This window comes from Mixophyes fleayi, chromosome 2 (assembly GCF_038048845.1).
Source record: "Mixophyes fleayi isolate aMixFle1 chromosome 2, aMixFle1.hap1, whole genome shotgun sequence".
Taxonomy (NCBI): domain Eukaryota; kingdom Metazoa; phylum Chordata; class Amphibia; order Anura; family Limnodynastidae; genus Mixophyes; species Mixophyes fleayi.
Window position 1 is genome coordinate 327880804 of NC_134403.1, and position 27091 is coordinate 327907894.

General features: G+C 41.1%; 2 protein-coding genes across 5 annotated transcripts in view; one reads left to right on the top strand and one right to left on the bottom strand.

The window, feature by feature from the left end:
• SPAG5 (sperm associated antigen 5) overlaps window positions 1–4071 on the bottom strand; it is a 43722-nt gene extending 39651 nt beyond the window's left edge. For all 4 annotated transcript variants that reach the window (XM_075196810.1, XM_075196809.1, XM_075196808.1 and 1 more), the window contains exons 1-3: window positions 3988–4071; window positions 1429–1513; window positions 50–187 (exon numbers count right to left, since the gene is read on the bottom strand). In XM_075196810.1, the coding sequence (XP_075052911.1) occupies window positions 50–187; window positions 1429–1485 (195 nt within the window). In that variant the 5' untranslated portion in view covers window positions 1486–1513; window positions 3988–4071. The remainder of the gene's footprint in view (window positions 1–49; window positions 188–1428; window positions 1514–3987) is intronic.
• Window positions 4072–4290: 219 nt separating this feature from the next.
• Window positions 4291–27091, top strand: part of BLTP2 (bridge-like lipid transfer protein family member 2) — a 73709-nt gene continuing 50908 nt past the window's right edge. Inside the window, exons 1-16 of the mRNA XM_075196812.1 lie at window positions 4291–4512; window positions 7532–7664; window positions 8108–8157; window positions 9148–9307; window positions 9511–9629; window positions 12478–12538; window positions 13659–13872; window positions 15102–15210; window positions 15299–15423; window positions 16102–16169; window positions 20944–21089; window positions 22187–22305; window positions 22602–22765; window positions 23200–23485; window positions 24796–25001; window positions 25309–26401. Coding sequence (XP_075052913.1) covers window positions 4445–4512; window positions 7532–7664; window positions 8108–8157; window positions 9148–9307; window positions 9511–9629; window positions 12478–12538; window positions 13659–13872; window positions 15102–15210; window positions 15299–15423; window positions 16102–16169; window positions 20944–21089; window positions 22187–22305; window positions 22602–22765; window positions 23200–23485; window positions 24796–25001; window positions 25309–26401 — 3121 coding nt within the window. The 5' untranslated portion in view covers window positions 4291–4444. The remainder of the gene's footprint in view (window positions 4513–7531; window positions 7665–8107; window positions 8158–9147; window positions 9308–9510; window positions 9630–12477; window positions 12539–13658; window positions 13873–15101; window positions 15211–15298; window positions 15424–16101; window positions 16170–20943; window positions 21090–22186; window positions 22306–22601; window positions 22766–23199; window positions 23486–24795; window positions 25002–25308; window positions 26402–27091) is intronic.

The following is a 27091-nucleotide window of genomic DNA, read 5'->3' on the forward strand; positions in this document are numbered from 1 at the left end:
ATAAACAGATTTTTATAAATTAATATTCAAATTTGTTCTTTAAATGTACCTTAGTCATCAGAACTGTGTGGCTGTGAGGTTTAGTCAGAGAGGATCGTTTATTGATAGAAATATTTGGGTCAGGTACAGCAAGATGCTGACCTGTAAGAACCTTCAGTGGGGTCCGTCCAACAGATTTGCGGTGTACCTAAGGATTGACAAAGATGGCAAAAAACAAAACAAAACAAGGACATTATAGTTAGGATGGCATCTTCCTTTCTAAGTCCTAGATTATCAATATTACAAAGAGTAGTCATATGAATAAACCTAGAAACAATATTCCCATTTTTTGGCCATCTACCATAGCACATATTGCATATTGTAATTTTTCAATTTATGGACAAGGCTGAATAATTTGTGAGCATTATAAAACAAGTCAGTCTACAATTACTAGTTAAACACTGCCAGTAAAACAAAATATACATTATTAAAACTGCCTACAAGACAGACACTAGCTAATTATAGTCTAAAAGCAGCGGGAACTAAATTTCATGAGCAACGTCATCCTAAAATGTCTATTTTACCAGATATCATAAATACACGTTACTTCAATATTCAACATAAGTATGTAACAAGATTTAGAATATGAAGTCATTAAGTACTATAGGAAAGTTTTCTAATGTCAAACATGCACACATTCCATAATGCAACCGTTATCGAGTAATTATCCTGTTGGCATGAATGGAAGTTAGATGGACATTCAATACTTAAGAACTATCCAAAACAAAAAATGAAACATTTATGGGCAGCACGGTGGCTAAGTGGTTAGCACTTCTCCCTTACAGCACTGGGGTCATGAGTTTGATTCCCGCCTATGACCTTATCTGTGTGGAGTTTGTATGTTCTCCCCGTGGGTTTCCTCCGGGTGCTCCGGTTTCCTCCCACACTCCCCAAAAAACATACTGGTAGGTTAATTGGCTGCTAACAAAATTGACCCTACTCTGTGTGTGTTAGGAAATTTAGACTGTAAGCCCCAATGGGGCAGAGACTTATGCGAGTGAGTTCTCTGTACAGCGCTGCGGAATTAGTGGCGCTATATAAATAAATGATGATGATGATGATAATGTGTCTCCAACACCTACTAACGTTATTTGCTCCTCTTGTTCTTTACCTGGTTTGTTAGATATTTCAAACAAGGCTCTATATTGTAACTCAGAGTTAAGGGTATATTTACTAAATGGCGGGTTTGAAAAAGTGGAGATGTTGCCTATAGCAACCAATCAGATTCTAGTTATCATTTATTTAGTGCATTCTACAAAATGAAAGCTAGAATCTGATTGGTTGCTATAGGCAACATCTCCACTTCTTCAAACCCGCAGTTTAGTAAATCTAGCCCTTAGTTTGTTTGTACTTACTGTTATAGAAAGATTAAAAAGCTAAGCTACTTACATTTTGTGCTGCGGGAATTTGGTTTTCATCACAAACAGGGCTATTTGGAGACCACATTTTATACTTTTGTTAATTCAGTCAAGATCTAAAATTAGGAGATATTAGATAATATTTCAAGAAGTTACATTTAGTTTTATGCAATTATGCATGTAAATATAAACAACGAGAAATTAATACAGTCATTTCTGCCTGCAATTGAACCTCACTTGAAACATTTCTGATTTAATGCTGTTGACAATAATTAACGTATCCTACTCATGGTGGAGTTTCTGAACTAGAGCATATTGTTTTTACAATTGTCATTTAAAAACGGTACTAAACTCTTCCCCATCCCTCCCCTATATCTCAAATGGAGTTCTGAAGAAATATATATCCTATAATAATCCTGCTAAACAGATTTTTATACCTTTCCTAACATAAAATAAGGTACTTCAAAAGGATGCTACAGCAATGCTACTCTTGAAATTACATCCACAATATCAACCAACATGACATATTTATTGGAGTATGTTAAAGCTGTATTACCACCTAAAGTGGAGAACATTGATGTCCAGGAGAACAAATGAGAAGTCTAAAACTTTTTTATTGGTCTTCGCACTCACAACAGGCAGGGTAGCTTTAATACATATATTCAATTCTAGTCCCACTGACAGTTTCCTGTACCACATCTATGACCCAGATACCAAACTCAAGATTCTGCTCTCCCATGTTACCATCCCCTTCTAGTGCTCAGTGAGCAGCAAACATCTCTCCATGTTGTCAGAGGCATCATATTTATAACCAGAATCTGGGCTTCAAGGTGATCAACCTGGTCTTATTTTGTACAACTTAATCTACTTCAAACAGTTACTTGTTTCAGAAGTGCATAAATGGCTAAAGATTTACACCGTGTGGCATTATCAATCATGGAAGAACTGAGAGTAGTAAGCGCATAGTGCGGCTCCCATAACCCGCAGCAGCAAACCAAAATTAAAACCCACTTGATATTACTTGTGTGCAGTGATTGTGAAAAGCTTTGTTTAGCAACACCAGAATGAGGATTCTGACATTGTGGTACTTTTTTATTTCCCCCTCTCCAAGTGACACCCATATAATTAACAAGTACCTCATAATATTTTAAAAAATAAATATATCATTCATAATCCATTACACCAGCGGTGACCATCCCATGTCTCTCCAGCTACATGCGGCTCTTTGGGCTTTAAAATGTGGCTCCTGGCTGTAAGCATGACTTCGGTTCCAGATGCCCAGAGACTAGAAACCAATGAGCGGCTCGATTGACCGGGAGTGCATCATGGGACCTACTCGGCATAACATCAGAGATTATCCAAACAGAAAAGGACAAGGAGTGTGTATGGTCATCTCCTGTAGCGCAGGTTCCAGCAGTTGATGGCATGTGAGGAGGTTTGATTGGCATACGAGGAAGCATGTGGGGTGGCCTGATGGCATGTGGGTAGGGGCAGAGGGACCGATTGGCCATTTATTAATTTCTTTCTCCCCACTTCCATAGCTACTGTGGATGCAGTAATAGCATGAGCTGCAGTGAAGAGACCATAAGTGATCCTTTGAACCCACTACACTGTGCAGTTTTGATAAGTACTGTGAACATTTTGGCAATGTTGGATATTTTCCGCAGCAGGATATTGGAAAATTATATATATATATATATATATAGATATAGATATAGATATAGATATAGATAGAGAGAGAGAGAGATAGAGAGAATATCTATTACAATCAACAACATTTAGCATCAGAAGATTCCGTAGCTCTTTACAATTGGGGACAAACACAGGAATACATAAACTGGGTAAAACAGACAGAGGTGAGAAGGCCCTGCTCTCAAGCTTACAATATATAGGACAAAGGGAGCCTGATACATGAGGTTAAGTCTACATATTGCATTTCGATCCAGCCAGATTGCAAAGGTAAAAAAACAAAACAAAATGGATTAGTATGCTATATGATCCAGTCACACTGCAATGTTTGTCATTGGGTTATTATCTTGTGTGAATTGTGCAACGGGTGGTAATCTAGTGAGGTTAAGAAGGTGGTTGAGTAATAATATAAGCCTGCCTAAAGTGGTCAGTTGTCAGAAAACACTTAAAAAGGTTTGTAGGCCAGAAAAAATAAAGTATATATACATACACACACACGCAAGGTAAAGTTAGCTCTTTGCGATACCTATAGATAATTATTGGATCCAACTCACAATACTGTCCAGCTCTCCTGTTAAACTATTACCCTGGTCTAGCAGCTGACAGTTGGCTGCAAAACAAAGACACCATACAGTAGAGAAGTGCCAGTTCTACACATATGACTCAGTCTGATGTGCGCACATTACAACGCTAGAATTAGAAAAATGTGTACATAGACTGGACAACAGTCCCAGGACCACCTCCCCTCACTGTCAGTATTCAGAGACCCCCATTCAACTGCCGGTGCCCAGGACCACACGTAAGATTAAATACCCAACGCCCGCTTGATCTGAGCACCATGAAGCCAGGTATCTCCCTCATAGTAACTCACACATCCCCGCAGAACATTCCGCTCCATTACCTCAATGTTGTAGCTTCACTTTTGTGTACTTGTCCAGCGCCACTGGTTCAAACAAAAGTCTCGCGAGTTACTATTGGTTGCAAGGGAACCAATCACGAGCTGGTGTCTTCTCTGCGTTCCACACCTCCTTCCGTGACTGCCAACTGTTTACAATGCCTCCTTTTCAGAATCATCACGTGTCTCGGGTGCTGCTCTTCAGACAGAGCTCTGTTTTGGAGGTTACGTCAGAGGGCGGGGCCAGAGGCTGGTACTGAGCGCTCTAGACTTGACAGTTCGATTCTCCGCCTACTCCTCACATGATGCTGCGCTCTGCACTCGCTGGCTCTCACTTCCTGTTCCCGGGATAGCTGCCTCTCCACCCCCCGCCCCGGAGTAGGAGGACTCTCTCTATGGTCTCCCGGAGCGGTGTGACACTGTCAGGTGCCGGACGGCCAGTGTCGGTTGCCGGGTAGGCACCATGCCGGTCATCTACGCACTGCTATTGGCCCTGCTACTTGTGGCTCTCTGCGTCTTGCTCTTAGGACGGTGGGTACCATTGATAGAGAGTGCGGAGCCTGGGCCTGGGGGCTGCCAGGTGGAGCTGTCAGACGTGGTGCTTAGGTGTCACTAGTAGTGTCAGTGCCACGAATAACACGTTGTCATCTGTACACAACTCCAACTATGTATGCAACTTACATACATGTCATTCGTGTGCATGTTTACAGTGCCATGGGCGATAGGTCCAGTATATATACACTGCTCTGAACTCTTTACATATATTGGTAAAGGTGACCGTGTAAATGGAAGTGGGCTCAACATAAAGCTCTGTTGCATAGTTGGAGATTTTGGTGAATTGGCCATGTCTTTAGTACTGTCAGTGATTGGTTGTTTACATGTAGAGTGTTGTCTATCTGCAAGTAAGAGGCAGCAAGTGGCCTAGTGGTCAGCACTTCTGCCTCACAGCGCTGGGGTCATGAGTTCAATTACCGACCATGGCGTGGAGTTTTGTATGTTCTCCCTCTGTTTGCGTGGGTTTCCTCCGGGTGCTCCGGTATCTTTCCACACTCCAAAAACATACTAGTAGGTTAATTGGCTGCTATCAAAATTGACCCTAGTCTCTCTCTCCTTCTCTGTCTGTGTTTGTTAGGGAATTTAGACTAAGCTTCAATGGGGCAGGGACTGATGTGAATGAGTTCTCTGTACAGCGCTGCGGAATCAGTGGCGCTATATAAATAAATGATGATGATAAGAGGCATCTCTGTTGTGTTGTTTAGTTTGTGACTAGAGTTTTTGCTGGTTTTATGTGACTCCACCTTCTAATGATATCCCATCCCATATCAATGGGTTAGTAATAGCAGGGCTGTGCGACAGGGGCGACCGCCCAGGGCGCAACGCTGAAGGGGGGGGGGCGCAATTAAGGAATATTTTAGGTTAATTTGGTTAAATTTGAGGGCTTGGGGGGCGGCATTTGTCTTTCTCGCCCCAGGCACTAGAATTCTAAGTTGCGGCTCTGAGTAATAGGTTATGTGTACTTAACTGTCAGTAAATGAATGAGGGTAGTTTCTTGGTAGTCTACAGTGACATCAGAGAGGGTATTAATAAACAGGTAATTGGACAGGTCTTTTGAGATATAAGCTTTTCATGTGAGGAATCTCTTACATTATGTGACTTTAAAAATAAATTTATAATTTTTTTCAAGTAAGGGTTCATACCTGAGCACTAAAATCAGTTGTTCAGTATGCATTTTTAAAGAATTATTATTTTCATGTTAATAGTACAAATATAATGGAAGCGACACATTTTCTGACAATTGCCCGCTTAGCTTTAATTTCAAAATTGCCTGCAGTGCTCACAAGCGTTAACATGTAATCCAATATAATGGCAATATATGGGACTGCTGCACATTGGCTTTGAAAACGCACTTGTAATGCTTTTTTAAAAGAACAAGGTTTTGTTTATGCTTTTACTATGCAGGGTTTTTAAATGCTTGTGGGTAGGAGACCTTATAAATATTCTTTTGTGTATCTTATGATACTGACTTATTAGCTACATTTGTTGAACATAGGGTGCAAATACACCTTGAAATAAACATTATTGATCAAGCTATAAGGAAAGCTTGTACACGCGGAAATTAAAATTACATCCAGGCTGGTGCTTTTTCTTTATAAAAACAACTGCGTTTAGCTAGTATTGATTCATATATAAATGTGATGTTTGTGCAGATAGTTAGATAATATATACATGTGTGTATGCATTTTTCATACTATCTCTGCATATGTTGCAATGTGAGTTTTCATATATTAGCAACTAGTGTTTTGGTTGTAGAATGATTGTCTATCTGAGCTGTAATTCTATGTGTTATGTGTAATACTGTGTACCTACTGTGCTCTGTGAGTGTGGTCTATTGACACAGGACTTCACTATACAATACTTGTGTTTACTCGAGAGAGATCATTTTAAAGTACTTTAGACATTTCTAAAGTTCTTTTAAAACTCTAACATGAAAATTACGTCAAATTGTGTAATCTTTCTTTCTAGTTTATCTATGACAAATTAAATTAATTTTTGTGCTGTCACTACTTTCATTGTATTTAATGATGCACGCTGTCTGAAAAATGTGGTGATATCACTTGCAAAAGGTATACATTATTGTTTTGTTATATATAATTTTAATATCTGATGCTTCTATATTGCCTGAATAGTGAACCAATCAAGTTGAAGAAACAGTGATATTACTTGTCTGTTATGAAGACACGCTGCGTATTTCAACAGTTGTTACACATCTTAACACTTTGTATCTCAGCGTGAAACGCTGCATGCTTGACATATACTTGTTATATCATTAAGCTGCTCATTTTTATCAGAGGTGGATGTGTGACTTTAACACTTCCTGTACATTTGAAACAAGATTTGTGGTTTGTTTTTTCGGTGCTCTTCATATAATTTTTAGTATGACTGATTGATTCTTTGTTTTTGTTTTGTTTTTTCGTTTCAAAAATAAGTAACTAAAGCAAAATTAAATTGGTAACACATAAATAAAACATAACATACAGTGTAATATATACTACATTAGCATGTATTATTTCTCTTTTTCATCATCATCATCATCATCATCATCATCAGCTGTTTATTTATATAGCGCCACTGATTCCGCAGCGCTGTACAGAGAACGCACTCTCCTCAGGGGCCACACAATTACACAAACTAAGGGCAATTTGATAGCAGCCAATTAACCTACTAGTATGTTTTTAAAGTGTGGGAGGAAACCTACCAAACAGGGGGAGAGCATACAAACTCCACACAGATAAGGCCATGGTGAGGAATCGAGCTCATGACCGCATTGCTGTAAGGCACAAGTGCTAACTACTAAGCCACCGTGCTGCCCACATGGGTGCTTATGTACTTTATAAAAGCATAAAGTTTATATATAAAAAAAAAAAAAAAGAAAAAGTCACCTATATTGCATTTTGTTTGTTGTCTCGTCCACTTGTAAGAGGTGGTAATTTTCATGCATGGACTATTGTTTCTCATTACACATTCTTATACATTGTGTCTCCCTATGCAGATGGCTGCTTTATCGCCTGGCCACTAGCTGGTGCCAGAGAAAACTTGGGGTAGAGTTAAAAATTGGAAGTCTGGGACTCTTGTGGCTTCAGAACATCAGTGTGAAGTTTGGGAGGCAGCAGCAACAAACCCTGGTGAGAACATGTTTATGCAGTGATACGAGAACAGGCATTGTGGTTCCGAAGTCCTTTTCCATCACACTTGTGAGGAATGTTAGATAGAAAAGGAAAATAACTCATGGACTTGCCTTATTTCCTGTTTCCTGTACTTGGAGTTCATGTGCCTTGCATGTTTTGTTTTTTTGTTTGTTTTTTATCCTGAGATCTCTGTGCAGAGGGAGTTTGCAGAGCAGGTTAAGTCAGGACAGTTGATCTTGCGCCAGTTTCAATAAACGTCCCTAATCTGCTTACTGACCAGCTACGAGTTCTACTTTAGCTTTTTATGGCTCTTGACCGGTTACAATTATGCTAAATATGATTGTCATTTTAGGTTATATTGAAATGGACATTTAATGTTGTGTCCTGAAGTAGTGAGTAGAAATCATCATATTGTTTTTAAGAGAACATTCTTGTTTTAGGAAATCGACAGTATCTGGGTATCAAGCAAGCTGTTAAACCATGAGTTACCGTAAGTACTTCCCTTCCGTGTTTTTTTTTTGTAATCTTTTGAAATGACATTAAAATTACATTAATACTACACAGCCTGTGATTTCTGACAAACAAAAAGCAGTGTATTCTGATTTGTAACGTATAGTAATAATTATTTTTATTGAATTCCAAAATGTATGCTAAGAAATTTGCTCAGGAAAAGTAGTGCAATGTGGTTGCTTCAGTCTTCAGACCTTCCTTCAAAAGACCCCCTGGATCGGTGGGCAAGAGCTTCAGGGACATCTTTGCTGAAAGGCAAGGTGGTCGGGGGGGGGGGTGGTAGTCTCTATACCTTGGGACTTACTGAAACTTCAACCAGGGGCTAAATCTTCAGCTCACCCAGAAGGGATTAAGGGAAGTAAAAACCACAAGGCCAGATTCCCTTTGCTAAATCTTGGGGTACTCAAACCTTCTCCATCCAACTGAAAAAAATAAATAATAAAAAAGTGCGTTGTTATGTAGTCCCAGGAACTTGAAGTAGAGATATGTATGTACCTCAGGTCACCACTTCTTATGACTCCTCTGGCACCCCCAGAGGGCTGTATATGACACATCAGGCTTTAAAGCTTTTGACTTGTTTGCCAGATCATCATCATCTATTTATATAGCACCACTATTGACTAATGAAGACTGGCCTTTTCTGGTTGGGATTATATTTTTAAATCTATATAGTTTTTAGTTGTTTATTGTAGTGTTTTTATCACAGCCAACAGGTAGAGGGATGTGTGGCATTGGGCTTTATGGAAAGTTTCTATATCTCCTTCAAAATATAGTATACTCTGCCAACACCATAACATTTAACTTTCAGCAAAATTGTTTTGATGAAATTAGACTACCTAATTACATATTTTATGTTTCTTTTGATATTTCCACAAAGATCCCCCAGTTCGTTTCTGTACAGTCTGCTTTTTCCCCTGACACATTCATCATGTTTCACGTGTGTGTGTTTATGGGCTTTCTTTACTTTCAGTCACTACTTTGCTCTGTGTTTTGGAGAGGTCCGTATTCGAACTGACCTACAAGGGATATCGCCACCTCCGCATCAAGCTCCTAATGCTGCTTCTGAACTTCCATTGCAACAAACTGACAAGACTGCATTCAGCCCATCCATAGTTAAAGTCTTATCTCAGGTATTTTATTTCAGTTTAACACACAGCCCAGGAATGTCATTGTATTAACCTTCCTTTTAGATTTGTTCTGACAGTGTGGGTTTGTAGCTTAGTCCTTCTTTGTCGTGCTCTGATAGTTTTGTGAGTCTTTCCCATTCTGTTTTTTTAGTTGTTACATTGCTGTGAAATTCTAACAAAAATCTGTTACTTTTGGACTCTTGCAGTTACTATCTGTACACTTGGATTCTGTGAATATTATGGTTCTCAATGTGGCTGAGTCAGAGTCTCTCTGGCACGTGACCTTTTCAAAGACAAGCATTTTATTGGACAGCGATGGCAAACGGTAACCATCTATTCCCTTCCTTAGTAATAGATTTTGAACTTCTGCCACTGAGATTGGATACTAATGTAACTGCATTTTCATTGCTGCAAGTACATTACTTGTCATAAGAGGCTTGGCGTATCTTTGGTGATAGCTATTGGGAGTGCAAATGCAAATTTCCATTAAGATAAGGAATACCAATTAATTGCAGTACTGCATCTTTCCCCTTTCCTTTGCCATTCCAAATATTTGTAAATAAGTCTGGTGATATGAAGACCTACAAGTCTCTTATTGTTTAAAGTCCATCTCAATATCTTGACAAAGCATTTTATTACTAAACTTTTTTTTTTTTACTATTAAAATACAGGGTGGGGCATAAAAATCTCCCACACTTTGAAAGGATATAAAAAAAATGAACAAAACTATTTAGGAAAACATGTATTTATTCCTGAAAAGAACATAAAAAAGTTTTTTGTTTTAATGGGTTTTAAAATCATATCGGATAAATGGCGGCCGTCATTGGTAATACATTGCTGAAAACGTTCTCGGAACTTCTCCATCGCTCTCAGTCATATCGGGTGGAATGGCTTTGATTTCCTGTCTGATCCTTTCCTTCAAATCCTCATGAGATCGTGGACGATGTTTGAAAACCTTTTCCTTCAGGTATCCCCAAAGGAAAAAGTCACATGTTTACGGCTCCACTGATATGGAAGTGAGCGTCGTTGCTACTCAGAAGAACGGCGGCAGCAAGAGCCTGATCAGAAATTTTGTCACATAGGGCTCTGCGCTTGGCATAATCTCCCTCGCTTAATCCTTGAACCAACATCATTTTGTAAGGATGTAATTTTAAATCGGCATGTAAGATTCTCCTCAAACTCTGACTTGATATCCCCAGTGCCCTGGCATGCTTATGAGCGCAACACCTTGGTGGTTGCTGAATGGATGCTCTCGCTGCTTCCACATTTTCTGGCTTTCTAATGGTCCTAGGTCTGCCAGGTGATTTTCTTTTCAGTCTGGATCCAGTTGCCCAAAGACTAGAAATCCATACAAAATCATTTTTCGATCTGGTACAGATGCAGTTCGACCTAGCGCGAAGCGTGTACAGAACGCTCTCTGCGTCATTATCGCAGAACGGTTTGTCGAAGTCCGCAAATTGGATAAAGTCATTTCAATTAATATCGAGCAAACTTGGTTGTCTTTGTCTGAAAATATGCGTAGAGCACGCTACAGCATGGAAGGGCGTGTCCAGCCGCAACACGTGGCAATAACAGTTTTTACACTTTTGTATACATTCACACAAACACACACACTTGTAAATAGTACACATTAATTGTAGTTGCAACACAGTTATTTATGTCGAAATATAGTAGTGTTTATGTGTAATATTATAAGTTATATGCATATAAGTAATACATATGGTACAGGTTAAAGAAAATGTGTCATGTCTGGTATCATATTAATCCTCTTTACATCAGCAGCTGTCCGGTTCATTCAGCGAAGAGATCGCACATTGCATACTCTCGTTATTGATGTTAGGGAATAAACCTTTAATGTGATACTGACTATAAAATGCTAATGGACTAGTTAAAACTGGAGTCTTGGCGGGAAGATCGGAGCACATGCCCTGGAGAGATGACCCGCACCTTTGGATTCTTTAGTTTGAACTAGCCTGTGATCTGCAACCTCCTGGACCTTCCTGAAACCTGGACCAATAGAAGCAAGCCACACCGTCGGCATTGTTTTGCTGTATTTTTGTTTGCATATAAGTAGGAGCTTTTCATCCAGTGTTCAGTCATCTTGACCACAGACTTCAGACCTGAATGACTGTTCACTGGACCCAGAGCTCCTGCGATAAGTAACGACTTATTATTATTTCGCTTGAATTATTCTGCTACTTTTTGAGAATAAATATTTGTCCGTTGTAAACACAAATCGAGATTCGACAATCGTTATTGAATAGCGACAAAACGTGCATAACAGGTTGTTCTCCTAATACGCTCGAACAACAAAGCCCCAATGTTCACCGGTCCAATTCATGATGGGTACTAAAAACGGCAGAGCCGAACCTACCAAATTAAATCTACCCCACCTCTTTACCCCCACTACAGATCACATGGCGCCCCCCTCGAAATATGGGAGATCTTTATGCCCCACCCTGTATATTGTATTCCCCCAACATCATCCTCCTTATTTTAAGGTTTAAAATAGGGGAATGGTTAATATAAGACTAAAATACAAACAAGAAGTACCACGGCATAGTATAGAATCACAAAGTCAACACAGGTCAAATCCAACCCATTTACACTTTAGGACCATCTCCTTCATTAATTTACTTTTTTTTTTTTTCAGTTTTTCTTCTAAAATAATTATTGGTTTAGCTTCATTCATGGCCTAAATTAATAGAGAATCAAGGGACATCAGGATAGTCTGTATTATGTCATACTTGAGTGTTCATTAAATTTATCTAATGATTGCATAATCCTGTTGCTGTGTTGGCAATTTTTGCCGTTCAGTTGATTTACACCTAATGCAATAGTGGAGAATCTACCCAACAGATTCTTATTATTTTACATAAATCTACTTTAAAAACATTTTGTGATTCAAGGTTCTGTAGAATAGCGTTGAACAATGATGTAGTGGGTGCAATAAGCGGATTTACAACATGATCTTCTGTCTGAGCAATATTTAAGAGCAGAATTGCAGAAAACCATTTGACTTTCTTGGCAACTAATAACTAGTTGAGTACTGAAATGACCGTAGCAAGCACAGTTTGCATCACTTTGTGTCACTTTAAAACTATTTGTTACTGTACCCGCAAAAGAAGTTGAATACATTTACTGGGCTTATTAGTTTCCTGATTGTCTTGCAGGATGGACTACACACTAAGCCTTAACCAACTGAACAGCAAATTACTAAAGAGCAATAAGCAGGTGAGTACGCCAACAAAATATTTGGTAATGATCACATACAAATGTTTTTTATTGAACTGTGTGTTCTGGTAAACTTTCTAGCAGCTTTATTCAATGTTTGTTATGTCTTATGTAAAGGATTTCTGTCTTAAAAACTTATATTTCTCATGAACAGGTGGTTATAGGTTATACCTCCAGGAAGGATGGCAAATCAGCAAATTGACGCCTCCTCAGGCCGTACGTTAAGATACTAGATAACCAGTTTTGCATTAGTGTCCTTAGTAGGTAGACCTAGGCTTAATTTTCAGGACCAGTAAATAGTTTAACATAGTTTTTATTTTATTTTTGCTTTTTTAGGCACCAAGTGTGCTTTTCTTCTCTGTCTCACCCAGTGAAGAGCAACCAGACATACTTCAAGGGCCCTCCATAAGGATACACTATCCTTCATTTTTAAACAATTTCGACATCCCCACATCACTCATTCCAAAATTCCATGACATACCACTCAGATCTGCCACTTACTCCAAAATATCACTACATGCCCTCAGAACACACAACACCCCCATGTTTATCCTGTGAGACCCCCACATGTTACTTGGGTTTACTTACGTTCCACCCATACCAGTTAGATCTTCCCCTCACTGACCTCTGCGCACTTACCTGAACAGCTGGAGCCTGCAGAGGAAGAAGGGAGAGGATGTAGTCCAGAATGCGCTCCATGAACTCCTCCCCACTCCTCCGATTGGCTGTGCAGAGGAGGTCACATGACTAGGAAGCCAGCTGCTCCCCTTCACTCTTATTGTTTGCTTGCAAAGGATAAGTGAGATCGGGTGCAGCATGGTGGAGGCCACAGCTGAAGGCTCCCGTGCCGGCCCCGCGGGCCGCATTTTGCCTACCCCTGGTCTAACCTTATGCAGGTTTTTTGTGTGTCCTGCCAGAGAAGAAGTAATAGTTACACCAATTAGGCCAATTGCTAAGTAGCAAAGTGCTGAACAAATCCTCCTGTTAGCCAATAAATGTTTGTTTGTTTTTTCTTCTGATTTTATTATTTTGTTTGTTTTTTTTGTTGAATCTTTTTTATGCTTAGTTGAGACATTTAAATAGTCTTAGATGCTAATGATCATTTTCTCCCCTTCTGCAGGATGAAGCTTGTTTGGCAGAGCTGTCCTTGGCTCTTACTCTGGAGTGCAGCATCAGTGAAAAGTGCTTGCGAGCAGTCAGTCTGAGGGTGCGTAGTCTGCATTCAGAGGTGCACGAGAGTCTGTTTCACAGTGACTTGCTGCAGAAGAGACTGGTTTCAACAGTGCACGGCAAAACAAAGGAGAGCAACAATGAAGAGGAACAGGCAGACACAGGTTGTTAATCATTAATAGATTTGGGATTTGCCAATTTATCAGACACTTTATCCCAGGGCTATCTTTTCCATTGGGCACAATAGGCAGGTGCCCGGGGGCCCCGCGGGCAAGGGGGCCCCATATGCAGGGCTCTTAATTAGAATAAATAATCCTGCAAAAGAACTCTTCAAGGGTCATTGAGCAAGTACATCCATTTATCTCTATATATCTATATCTGTATCTCTATACATATATATATATATATATATATATATATATATATATATATATATATATATATATATATATATATATATATATATATATATATATAGGGGCCCCAGTGCACTGCTTTGCCCGGGGGCCCATAATGTTGCTAAGATGGCCCTGCTTTATCCATATCGTATGTGCATAAGGATTTTTAATTTTTTTTTAATTTTTATAGGGTATTTGATATCTAATGCTGCTTCTTTTTTTAAAAGACTTAAAGGATCATTATCTTTCTGGAAATGTTTGTAAAAATTATGTCCCCACCTGTCTTCACCTTTAGTATAACTCTGTACCAGAGGAAGCCCTGGAGAAATTGATACTTTACAAAGGAAGATCCTATATATAGAGGAGACCATAGCAGAGATATTATTGTGCCTGGACCCCATTGTGTCACCCACACAATGAGATGTGCAAGTGTCAATAGTTACCATGTTGGGTTTCAATTCTCTCCGTGTGAGAAGTGAATTACCAGCATAACTTGGGGCAGGCAGTCCTAACATTAACTTTAATGCAGCAAGTTCTGGATATTGGTTGTCATTTGTAGAGGTTCAGTTTCTACAGAGCCCCCCTCCCCCCTTGTAGCTGAGAAGGGGATTGCAGAGGGCAGGAACACTCAAGTACAAGCTTATGAGGTATGGAAATTTCAATGATATGTCAAGCCTGAGAAACATGTTTTCACTGTAATGCTAACTAACTGTAACTGAGCACTATAGGAGTGTTTTCACATTGTCGCTAGAGAATTGGGATTTTCTCCCTAAGAGCTGCTCATTCCAGATTTAGACTGAGTGATTTGGTTGGAGTGCTTTTCCCCTTGTTTTTTAATATACTAAAAGTGGGCCAATCCTTGTCATCTCTTGCTCATTGATCAGTCAGGTAAGAGTAAAAAATTAACTTAAGCATTGACCCTACCGGGTCGACTGGTACGTTGCCACATTTAAACTGATACTTTTGTGACTACATTGTAATCTATGTGTTCACAGGAAACATCACACCTCCTAAGTGGCTGCAACTAGTAGCAAGATTCCCTTGCAAACTAGATGTGGGATTTGAAAGCAGCACTGTGGTCCTGTCCATGAACAGCCAGCAGAGGTAATTGTAACATGCTGTCAAGAGGGAGAGGAGGACAGTGTAATCCTTTTACTCTATGTACAGGCTTCAACGCTCTGCTTATTCCTAGGCACTTAAACTGGACTCTCAAACTCCTGCAGTTTTCTTATACACGGGAGGAAGATCAGCTGCCCATGCGAAAGTTCATTGGTACCTCAGAACTGGCTCAAATGAGCTCTGAACTCCTAATTGAAGGTATTTTATCTGCTTTATATCTGTGTGACAGTGAAACGTGACCAGTGGTAGAAGCGGAAATTTTGTTTAGCCCTAGAGAATTTAAAATGATTTGGAAGCTCACTATGAGCTTATGATCATGAGATGATGTTGGCAAAGTAGAGTGATCCATTAATGTATCGTAGCTAGTTCAGTGCTCATGAAATATGCTGTGAATTATTATTATTTTTTTTTTTTAAGAATTTATTTATTTTTGTTAATCAAGTGATTGTAGCTATCCGGTAATGGTAATAAAAAAATACACAAACCCAAGTATCTTGAATTGTGTAACAGTGTGTCTTGGACAGGGAATGGAATAGGGAACAGATGGAAACTGGGGGAAATGTTGATTGAAGCCAGAGCCAGGACCCCCAGCCACCCCAGGACTACTAAGGGGGAAGAGAAGCGTTTGCATCTAACCGTAAAACCAAATATGTAGCTAAAGGAAAAGGCTTGAAAAACAATAAGAAGGATCTCTTAGGGAAGACGAGCAATGTACTTTTTTAATGAAAAGATCAGGTTTGTTTGGAAATAATTTTTACAGCTATAACAGTGAATATTGCTAGAAAGCGCTGCAAAGGGATAAGGCAACAGTAATGTAAGAGGGACCAATCTGTGTAACATAATACCACATTGTTTCTCTGCATCTTTCCTCTCTAGATGGTTTATTACTGTCACAGAGTCGACAAAGAATCATCTGTTTGAATCACTTGAAAGCCAGTATACAGGTGAGGGACTGTTTATAATGACTCTGGCTGCATTCCACCATTATTGTAAATGCTGCAAAGGAACTTTAAAAACGTTTCTGTTGTAGTTATTAAAATGTGGTAAATTGGTTATAACTCTTTTTAATATATTGGTTTGTATTTACAACTTAGGCAAGGCACTATACTTTGCAAATCTCCTTTCTTTGCTTTTAGCAATGTATTTATATTAAAAACTATAACCTGTTTTTGTTGCCTTGGTAAATGATTCTGCTCTGATGTCCTTCCTACATTGGATACAATTTTATTCATAGAACAGCTTTGTTTTATTTTCCAAGGCAAACAATTGAAGCAACTTTTGCCTTGTGATAGAAAGTCTTGACTGAAAAGCACAGATGAACTGAGAGCGATAATAATATGCTTCGTAAAAGGGCCAGGCCACGTCTATGAAAGTAATTTAATGCTATTTTCTCTTTCATCCTATCTGGGGGACATTGTTAACATGGGGTTGAGAGAGTAGAGGTGGAGTTGGCATTTAACAGGTTAACTTTGTTACTGTATCAAAGCTGACAAACCTCTGCAACCCCCTGTAGCCTCTCCAGTCTTAGTTAAGTGCCCAAGGGAGTTGGGCTTGCTTTTATGACAAAAATAAATTTATTTTCTTTTTTTCTCTTAATTTAACTTATTTTTTGCAGCAGTGTACTCTGTTCGCTTACGGAGCACACTTATTCAGACAATTATTTTTTTTTATTTGAATCTTTTTAAAAACAGTCAGCGCTGAAAAGCGGCTTATAGCCGCTGCCAGGCTGATACAGGACCGAGATACTGGCGCTGCCTAAAACAACAAAGAGCGACAGTAATCAACGCCTGGGCCGCTATATTGGATTGTACCAAGTCCCATCCTCATCAATGGAGGGCGGGGTACTTGTGCCATCAGTAAACCAGCCCCCAGAAATCTTCTACTAGCGACTGCTGCATAAGATGCAGCAGATCGCATTTTTAACAGAAGAAAACTCGAGGAGGAACAAGAAAAGGGTACTGCTGGAGGGTACTAAGGACCACGGGGACCGCCGAGTCCACAGACTTGGGACGGGCTGGGGCTCCGTCTGTCCTCCCCTCACTAGAACCTCCTACAGGGGAACCGGCTTGGTCGGCTTCCCTAGTTAGAGGACTTAAGCCAGTTCTTGGATGCGCCAAAACCTTTACCCAAAAATAAGCGACACAGATCCACTAATGCCCTTCTAACCCTCTGATTCGGAGGAATAATCAGAAGAGGATTCTACACAGGTCATAGACCCAGAAGAGTCTTCCAGATATCATGGTATTGACCTGGTGGTAGTAGTTCGTCAGACATTGTGTATTCAGGATCTTTAAGAGACTAGAACATCAGATCAGAGTCTCTTCAAAAAAGCTAGGAGCCACCCTGCATTATAATTCTGACCACAAGATACAGTCTATTCTTCATTCAGACCTATGTTTTCATCAGCATGGGTTTGCAGGGCGATGGAAAACATGGGCTGACCAATTAGCAGCAGGTCTACAAAATTCGGAATTGCTCCCCCTTGCCCTGCATCTCAAAGAGACTTCCGGATACTTATACAAGGCTGCCCAGAATGCAGCATCCATTTTTTCATCTATTTCTGCAACCGCAGTAGCGGCCAGGAGATCCTTATGACTCAGGTCCTGGGATGCAGACACCGAATCAAAATAGTCTTTAGAATCACTCCCTTATTCAGGGGGGAGTGTTATTCGGCCCTGAACGGGACAGCATGATTTGCCAGGTCACAGGAGGCAAAAGCAGCTTCCTCACAGTGAATGTCCCGAATCCTAGGGCAACAGTCCTTTCATGGGGGCTCCTCTGGCGAGGCCAGACACATAGACCGAGAACTCCGGCTTCTGGAGAGCAATCGTATAGGGGTAGGTCGTCCTACTCTACGAAATGTCCATCTCCCAAGGTTCCGGACAGTCAGTTTGATGGTCTCTCTTCCCTCCTCGTGGCTGTGGTAGTGGGTGGATGTTTGCTACTGTTCAGAGATCAGTGTGCAGCGTCCTCAGAAGACCGTTGGATTTGGGGGATCATGATGATAGGATATATGATGGACCTATCAGATTTGGCACCTTGTCGGTTCTTCGCAAACAGTTTACCCCGCTACCCTCGAAAGAAACAGGTGATGCTTACATGTGTTGCCTCTCTTCTTTCATCTGCCAGGTTCTGCCAGGTTCCGGAACACCAAAAAAGACAAGGGTTCTACTCCAATCTCTTTTTGGTCCCAAAGACGGATGGATCGTTCCGACCTGTTCTAAATCTAAAACAGTTAAACTGACACTTACGAGTTGTCAGGTTTCGAATGGAATCCCTCAGGTCCATCACCAGTGGACTGGAACCATATCAATTCATGGCGTCTATAGACATCAAGGATGCCTACCTTCTAATACCTGTCTGGAAGGCTCATCAGGCCTTTCTCAAATTCACAGTGGGACCGTCTCACTATCAATTCAGAGCTTTCCCATTTGGCCTTTCGACAGTACCCAAGAGTGTTTACAAAAATAATGGCAGTAATGGCAGCCTGTCTTGCACTCCCCTGGAATGAAAAGATGCCCTATCTGGACGATCTACTCATAACAGTCTCCTCTGCTTTCCAGCTGAGTCAGCACCTGGTTCTCACTGTCGGGATCCTGGAGATGCACAGGTGACTCCTAAATCGAAAAGTCACAATTTATTCTGTGCAAAAAAAGTTTTTCCTTCCGCAGGACAAATCTCAATCCCTGAGGAACCTGACAGATCGGGTTATGACATGCTGCAGACCGTCAGTACACTTGTGCATGCGTCTATTAGGAAAGATGATACCGACTTTCAAGAGCATTCCTTATGGTCGACTGAACTCGTGCTGCTTCCAATGGGACCTCTTAAGGAAGTAGTCAGGATCCCATCTGAGATTAGAGGGACAACGGATACAATTATCGCCAGAGGCGAAGGCTTTCCTCAGATGGTGGAAGGTCTAGGACAATCTGATAATGGGAAGGTTCTTTGCCCCATGGTCCTGAATCTAAGTAACCACAGGCGCCAGCCTGACAGGATGGGGGGCTGTGGTACTTCATTTACGGCGCCAGGGACTCTGGACCGCTTGCCATTCTTCTCTCCCCACCAACATTCTGGAGAAGACCTTCAGTATGGACCATTCACACATCAGGAATTGCCTCGGCTCAATTTAGCTGCAGGGCTGTTGAGGCCAACCTGTGGAGGTCTAGAGGGTTCTCTCCACGAGTAGTGAACACCCGCCTTTGGGCTAGAAAAACAGTTTTGACTCGTATTTACCATTGCATATGACGACCCTACATCAGATGGTTTGAGAGCCGACCATGACACACGGCTGCCTTTCGTCTTCTGGCTTTTCTCCAGGATGGCTTGGATGCGGGCTTTCGGTATATTTTCACCTGTGCTTGGCAGGCATTCCGGATGTCAGAATCTTCTTGCACTGAGTCCTGCAAATCCAAACTCCATATGTTCCACCAATGGCTCCCTGGGATCTTAACCTGGTGCTTAATATGCTTCAAGAGCCTCCTTTTGAACCACTACACACTGCAGATTTATGGTTCTTTACTATGAATGTTGTATTTCTACTAGCTATTGCATTGGCTCATAGAGTTTCCGAATTGGGTGCTCTCCCATGTCATGATCCATATCTTATCTTTCACGATGACGGGGCGGTTTTCAGAACAGTTACCACTTTCCTACCAATGGTGCAATCCAGCTTTCAAGTGAACCAAGAAATAGTGTTTCCGGTATTCAAGGGGGTGGCCCACAGTCAGGGACAGGTTCCATGGAGTTTCAGGATGTGGTCAGGGCTCTAAGAATTTATGTCAGGAGGGATTCGCCGTATGTATTCTTTATTTGTTTTGTTTGACTACTAAACGAAGGTGGCCGGCCTCCAAGCAATCGATTGCTAGGTGGCTTACGTCTATTATTAAGCAGGCTTATGTCAAGGCTAACAGACCAGTGTCAGATCGTATTGTAGCCCATTCTACCCATTCAGTAGGGGGGTCCTGGGCTGCGCAAAATGGGGCCTCAGCTGATCACTTGTGCAGAGCAGCTACGTGGTCGTCGGTCCATACCTTGTACAAAATGTTATCAATTCAATATATTTGCGTCAGCAAACGCCACTTTTGGTAGTAGTGCTATTCGTGCCGGGAAATTGGAGCGGTCCCTCCCTTAAGGGGGCTGCTTTAGAATGTCCCCATGGTAGCAGTGTCCCCCAGATGGGATGAAAGAGAAAAGAGAATTTTTATACTTGCGATAAATCCGTTTCTCTGACTCCATCCGGGGGAAACTGCGTTACCTCCCTTCTGTTCTTCTGCTGTTTGGCCTCTCGTTGGTTGACTCCCCTTCCTTGGGGCTTTATACTTTGATTGGAGAGGCTACAGGGGGTTGCAGAGGGGAGTTTTTAGCTTTGATGCATTAACAAACTTAACCTATTAAGTGCCACCTCCACTCTCTCAACCCCATGGTAGCAGTGTCCCCCAGGAGGAATCTGAGACATGGATTTATCGCAAATAAAAAAAATGCTCTTTCTTTTCTTTTTCTTATTTTTTTTTTCTCTTTTCCAAAACGTCTCATTTATTTGTTTGATGCTATTCTAGCTATATGCTAAATGCATATTGCCAAATAAATGATTTTCATTGATTTCAGCTCAAATGAAACTTTTGGAATTTATAGTGTCTAACTAATCCAATGACATAACTGGAAAATTGTCAATACCAGGAAATACCTTTTCATTTATTTTGTGCTATGTCTCATCAGGTCACCTCCATTGATGTTCAGAGTAATGTGTCTCTTAATACTTGTATCATTCACTACCGCCACCAGGAGTTCTCTCACTGGTTCAGCTTACTGGAGCTGGATCGGTATTTACAAAGGGACTCGAATGCCTCAACCAAAAACAATCGGTGAGTTAAAGAAAATCGATTCTTGTGAACTCAAAATTATGAAAATTAATTACTTCCCTTTTAATATATAAAAAATGAAAACATGCCCTTATGTGAGCTTTCTTTAGTATATTTCATATATGTATAGTATTTTTAAGTGCAGAGGGTCCCATTGGAATTGAACACTACCTACAGGAGGTATGATATTTGGATAAAGAAGCCTCTCCTATACCTACTTTAACCCTCTTCCAAAAAAGGAAGCTTAGTTTCTAGCGTTGTCCTCAATCAGCTTAGTGACACAAATAATCTGTTTCTTGTGTTTTTATGTTGGCTTTAGTGAGGTTTTTCCTGACTTTCTCCCTCCCCTGTCTGCTTTCAATGTCTCTCTCAAACTTAGTCTTGCCTCAATCTTTGTCTTTCTCCAAGGCAGCCTAGACAAGGGGCTGTCTCTCAGCATTCTGAAGTTAGTGGATCGTGCACTGTTGGGTCTTCTAAATTTGCATTCCTCCATCTGGGAGGTCAGACATTTCTGCTGGGGAGGTTTCATGTAAGCCCACTGTTCCGCCACCCAATTCCTCTGTAAGACCTCAGTCTGGTGCACTCCTATTTCCTGGGGGGCGGGTGGCCTATTGAGGTAGATGTCCTACAAAGCTACCTGGCCATATGCTCCTCTCACAGGGATCCAAAATGCAAAATGGTGGTTGCTATCGTCTGTTCCCAAGTTCGTCTGTTTCCACAAGGATATGGTCAGGTTATCTTTCTTGTCTATCTTTTCCCAGTGCAGTAGAAACTGTCCATTCTCACACCCTAGATGTAGAACGGGCACTAAGATTTGGACTTGTACCAGTACATGTCATTGTCTCTGACATGATTGCTCTCCGTTTTTGTCTGGGTTTTTACTTACCCAATTCCTCATGGCTATGCAAAAACTGAAATCCATGGTGGATAGAAGGGTTAAAGGAATCTGAGTTCTTTTCTAAGCAAGTTCCCTTCCTCCTGGGCCGTGTTTTTTACCCTTTTGTGAATGTTGTTCCCATTTGCATTAAATATTGTGATTTGATTTTTCTGTTTACAGTCCAGGGCATTGTCTCTAACTAACGCCCTTTGCCTCATTCTAGACCTCTTCCTGTGATATTAGCCCCAATTGTTTTCAACTCCAACATCTCTAATGTCAGTGTGTCTGTCCAACTTGATGAAGCACAGCCTTTTGCCGTAGGATTTTCATCTGTTTCTCTCGGTAAGTGATGAACCTTTCTTGTTCTTCCTTCTGTTATGTTACTCCAGTGGTTATTTGTTAGAGTTAAGGTACGTGTTCTGGTGTGTCGAAAATTAACCCAAAAAATATTCTGCAAACAGCCATTGGTTTTTGCTGTCTTGATTCTTTGATAAGCTTTTAGTATTTAAAAATGTTAGGTAAGTAGCATTTTGTTAATGTATAGTGTAGGTCTGAGCTTCATTTATCTCTAAATCCTTCAGCTGCAATATATTGTAACTCTTATGAAAGTGTTGTCTAAACTCCTGTTCCTCACTCAGAGTTTAAGCACCTGCGCACACAGAACCTCCACCAGAGAGCTCAACTCTCAGTCAGCAACTTATGTTGGCGTGTGGGCAAAGACTCTCATATCCAACAGGCTCTCCATCCTCCAAACACGCACATCTGGGGCGAGGCTTGTGTGCTGGACTCCTTTAGTTTGCAGGTGAGACACAATGAGTTAGGGCTGCAAGGTGGTTCTACTATGATAAAATGATACCAGAGAAATATAACTAAATGTCCTATATAACAGAAGAAGTTTTATGGTATATCAATCATAGCTGCTTTTTTAATTTGTACATTATTTTCCTTCAGTTAGTGCACTGGTTACATTTAACCCCTGTTTATTAGTGATCCAGTAATTTTATTTGTTAGGATGGGAGAGAATGCCAGAATATACTCTATAAATGTTTGATTAAGAAGGGTTATGTCCTTGTGGAATCAGTACATACTGACTATCTCTGCATGACATAACTTTTTTTTAATTCAAATTGCTTATGATCGTTTTGTGGTTGCTTTTAATTGTTTTATGACTTATTAGCAGCTATAAAAGCTGCTGTTGTGTACTGTTCTTTTATGTTGCTTATTTTCTGTTTTCAGGGCAGCTACAACCAATCATTGGGTGTAGGTATCATACAAGCAGACACCCTCTTCATAGACTCCACTGTGCAAGGATTGCAGGTAGAGTTCTCGGACACATGCGCAGAGTGTATCCTGCGTGTTCTGAGTCTGATGCCACTAGCATCTAAGCGTCCTGTGCCAGCCTTAAGGGACCCAGTCTCTTCTACTTCTCCATGTGGGGATCCCAGCAGCAAACCGGGTCTCCTCTGGAAAGTGGATGTCCGTGTGGAAGAAGTGAATCTGTTTACATTGTCCAACCTGGTGGGTAAGTATGATTGTGTGCAGCTCATATTTTAACTCTTCACCACATAGTGAAGTGTCTGACAAAGTAAAGGTTAGTAACACACACAAGAAACTAAGTGCGTATGCCAGGGGTAAATCCATCCATGCTGCAGCCAGTGCACAGGGAACAGTAACGCAGGACAGTGGGGGTATAAAAGGTTATGTTCTTACCCTTAGTCTAACCCCTCCTGCAAGGATATTCTACTATAATAGTAATGACAGAGACCCAGAACAAGTGTTGTTCACTCCATGTACCGTTCTATCAAATTGGATGTCACATCTCCCCTTCTGTGCCCAAGGGTATGCCACGCACCTCTCCTAAGTACACAGAAGATCACCCCTCCCTTCCCACCACTGAAACAGAAATCCAACTCTGTACCCCATCCTAGAGATCACAGACAGAGCGTACAAGAGTCAGGTATATATGATAATACGTCATGGCTTGGTTTGCATGGGTTCCCGGAAGAGTATTATCCCAGGGAATAAGATCACTGGTGGCTTAGTAAGGGATTACTGTAAGCATCTGGTGCTGATGGCCGCTCTTGGTCAGCTTGGTTCCTGTACAATAGCCTTGTGATGGTGTCCCCACAGTTACACTAATGGCGCCTTCCAAACTGCGCTTATCCTGTACCTGTGTTAATAGATGTAATTGCAGCAGCACACTCTGAGCTGGCTGCCAAAATTTCCCAGGTCTTATTAGTAAACTATATAGATATGGATAGTGCTACTACCAACCTTTTATTGAAAATATCGTCAAGACCACTAGAAGAGGAGTCTATCCCCTAAAATTAAAAAATTTAACAAATCTTCAGCTCTCATTTCACAAATATTCTGTTAGGGATTCTGGTTTTGGGCTGTAATGAGCCAATGTTACTGTACCTAACGGTCTGTGGATACATAGTATGACAACGTAGGGAGTGTGCAGTTACTCTCCAGAGTCTGTGGGTGTGTGTTCTTCTCTAGAATGTGGGACTTTCTCTCAAGGGTTTGTCCTTGAGAAGATCCCACATTCTGGGAACAAAACGCATTGGAGATATCACACACTCTGTGGATGGTGTCAGCAGGGGCACAGTATGCTATGTACTGTAACATTTACCATTTGTTCATTACAGATCATATCCAGAATCTCTTAGCGGTTTATTAGTAAAATACCCAGAAACCGGCTTTTTTGAACTGTATGCAATAAATCAGTTGGCCTATACTATATAATACATTATGAAACAGTCTATGAATATGTTCTTTAATAAATGCAGCTTAATCTTTTTTTTTTTTTTTTAACTTTCTATTTCTAAGGTGCCTCGCAGGTGAGGATAGACCTGCTTACTGTAGTAGGAAGTGCAGAGATGTGCAGTCTGAGCCTGCAAGGTGTGGCCTTGTCTCTGCTGAAATCCATTACTGAGAAGATGGAAACGTGCTGCAAAGCCCTAGACATTAATGAACCGCTGCTCTTCTTCTCCATAATGTCTTTGTCTTACTACACCACTATACACAATTTAGATGTAAGTTGGGTGGAAGTTATTACCATGAAACACTCCCACTCCCACACTGTTCATTTCAATATGGATTGCAAACGCCCATTTATTTCTTTGAGGGTTACAGAGATGATGATATTATGTGTTTCTCTAACTGGAAATACATTGGAGCAAGATTCTCTTGATAAGTTGATCTACTGGAATGTGTCCATATGGTATTCTGCATCTTCACTTTTAGTCTAGGATTTAGACCACTGATTTTCAAATGTATATATGTTCTTAGATAGGATAACAAATTGCTAAATGGTAAATATGTGTTTCTCTGCTGTGACAGGTGCAGTTTGGGGAAGAGCTGGTCCTTCACTGGAGTCCCTGGGATCACATGTACTTGTATCAACATACCTTGTCTACCCTGCAGTGTAGGAATATGCTATTCACAACCTTAACCAATAGAACCCAGGTTTCTGAGTCGGCCAACAATGACTCACAAGACTGTTCGCCCCAGCAGTCTCGGAGTCCAGTTTCAGGACATCCAGGTTCTTATAGAAAGGCAATGCAGATTACACTGGAGTTGAGCTCCGTGAGCCTGCAAGTCACTGTTTCTCCAGAGAACTATTTCTTAATCAAAGCTCAGAATATGTGGCTCGGTAAACATGAGGGATCTCTTCAGTTGCGCTGCCCTGAAGTAACGGTCAATGCCGATGGGCACAACATATTCTTGTTTAAAGACATAGATGCACAGAGACTGCCTGAAGTGGAGGACATGCTGCTGCATCGCAGCCACTTTAACTCGCTGCTCACGGAGAGGAACCGAGCCTGGGTTCTGGCTTGTAGTAATGTTTCCATGGAATTTCCTCACCGTTATGACTTCTCCTGCATACTTGACCAGGCCATAGGTGTGCAAAAGTGGCTGAAAGGACTGCACCGTTCTCCAAGAACTGGACCCGAGCCTCTCCCACCAGACCTTGTGCTAAGAGTTAAACAATTTTCTTTTGCGTTCTTAGATGATGTTTTTGAAGTGAAACTAAGAGATAATTATGAGCTGATGAAAGATGAGAGCAAAGAAAGTGCCAAGAGACTAAGGCTGCTCGATGATAAAGTAGTTGCCCTACGCAAACAGCATGGGGAGCTGCTGCCAGCGCGAAAAATCGAAGAGCTTTATGCATCACTGGAAAAGAAAAACATAGAAATATACATCCAGCGCTCCCGTCGCCTTTACAGCAACACTCCCATGCGGAAGTCTCTCCTGACCTGGACCATGGCGGACCTGGAGGTAGTTGCCTTAGCAGACAAATCTCTACATGGGCAGGAGAAGGTGCTGGAAAACATGAGGGACATTGACAGTGTCAGCCCTTTTCCTTCCGAAGGGCTACCACTGGTTATCCAATGGTGTCGCATGATGAAATGCTCTCTAAAAACATTTTATGGTGAGTGTTGCCTTCATTTCCCAAATATATGTAGCTGCTTCCAATGAGAGATTAACATTTATATTTTTTTATTAGTCGTTTTCTTCAAGAAGTAACTATTGTTTGTATTAGACTCTCAACATTGCCTGAAGTAAAATATTTTATGTTGCAATAAATATGAGTGGATAGTTAGCGATTTATAAAATGAATACCGCAGAAATATAATGTATGCCTCTCCAGACTGGACAGGCCACAGGGGGCCTCTTTACTCCAATTGCTCAAATTTTGTTTGTCCCTATGGGACTCGTACCGGCTTAAGCACAAACTATCCTCCCTTATCTCCCCTCTAACTCCCCTCTGGAGCAACCCGCATTTCCCTCCAGGTGGCCAGCCACAGCAATTTAGACTCTGGAAACGTACGGAGATACGTGTGGTCTCGGACCTGGTGGTTAACGGAAAGTGGGCCTCTATCTCAGATCTTCAGCATAAGTTTGAATCTTTTCGCCCGCTTTTCTTTAAGTACTTCCAGGTCCGACACTTCGCTATGTCTTTGCCCGCCTCTGACACTCTTAGGCCCCTCGCTCCCTTTGTGTTTGCATTCCCCACTCACCAAAGGGATGGTGTCGAGGACTTATAACTGGCTAATAGAGATATCCTTTGACACTCCAGGACGCCATGAACGTGAATGTGAGAGAGGTGGCACCACAGTGT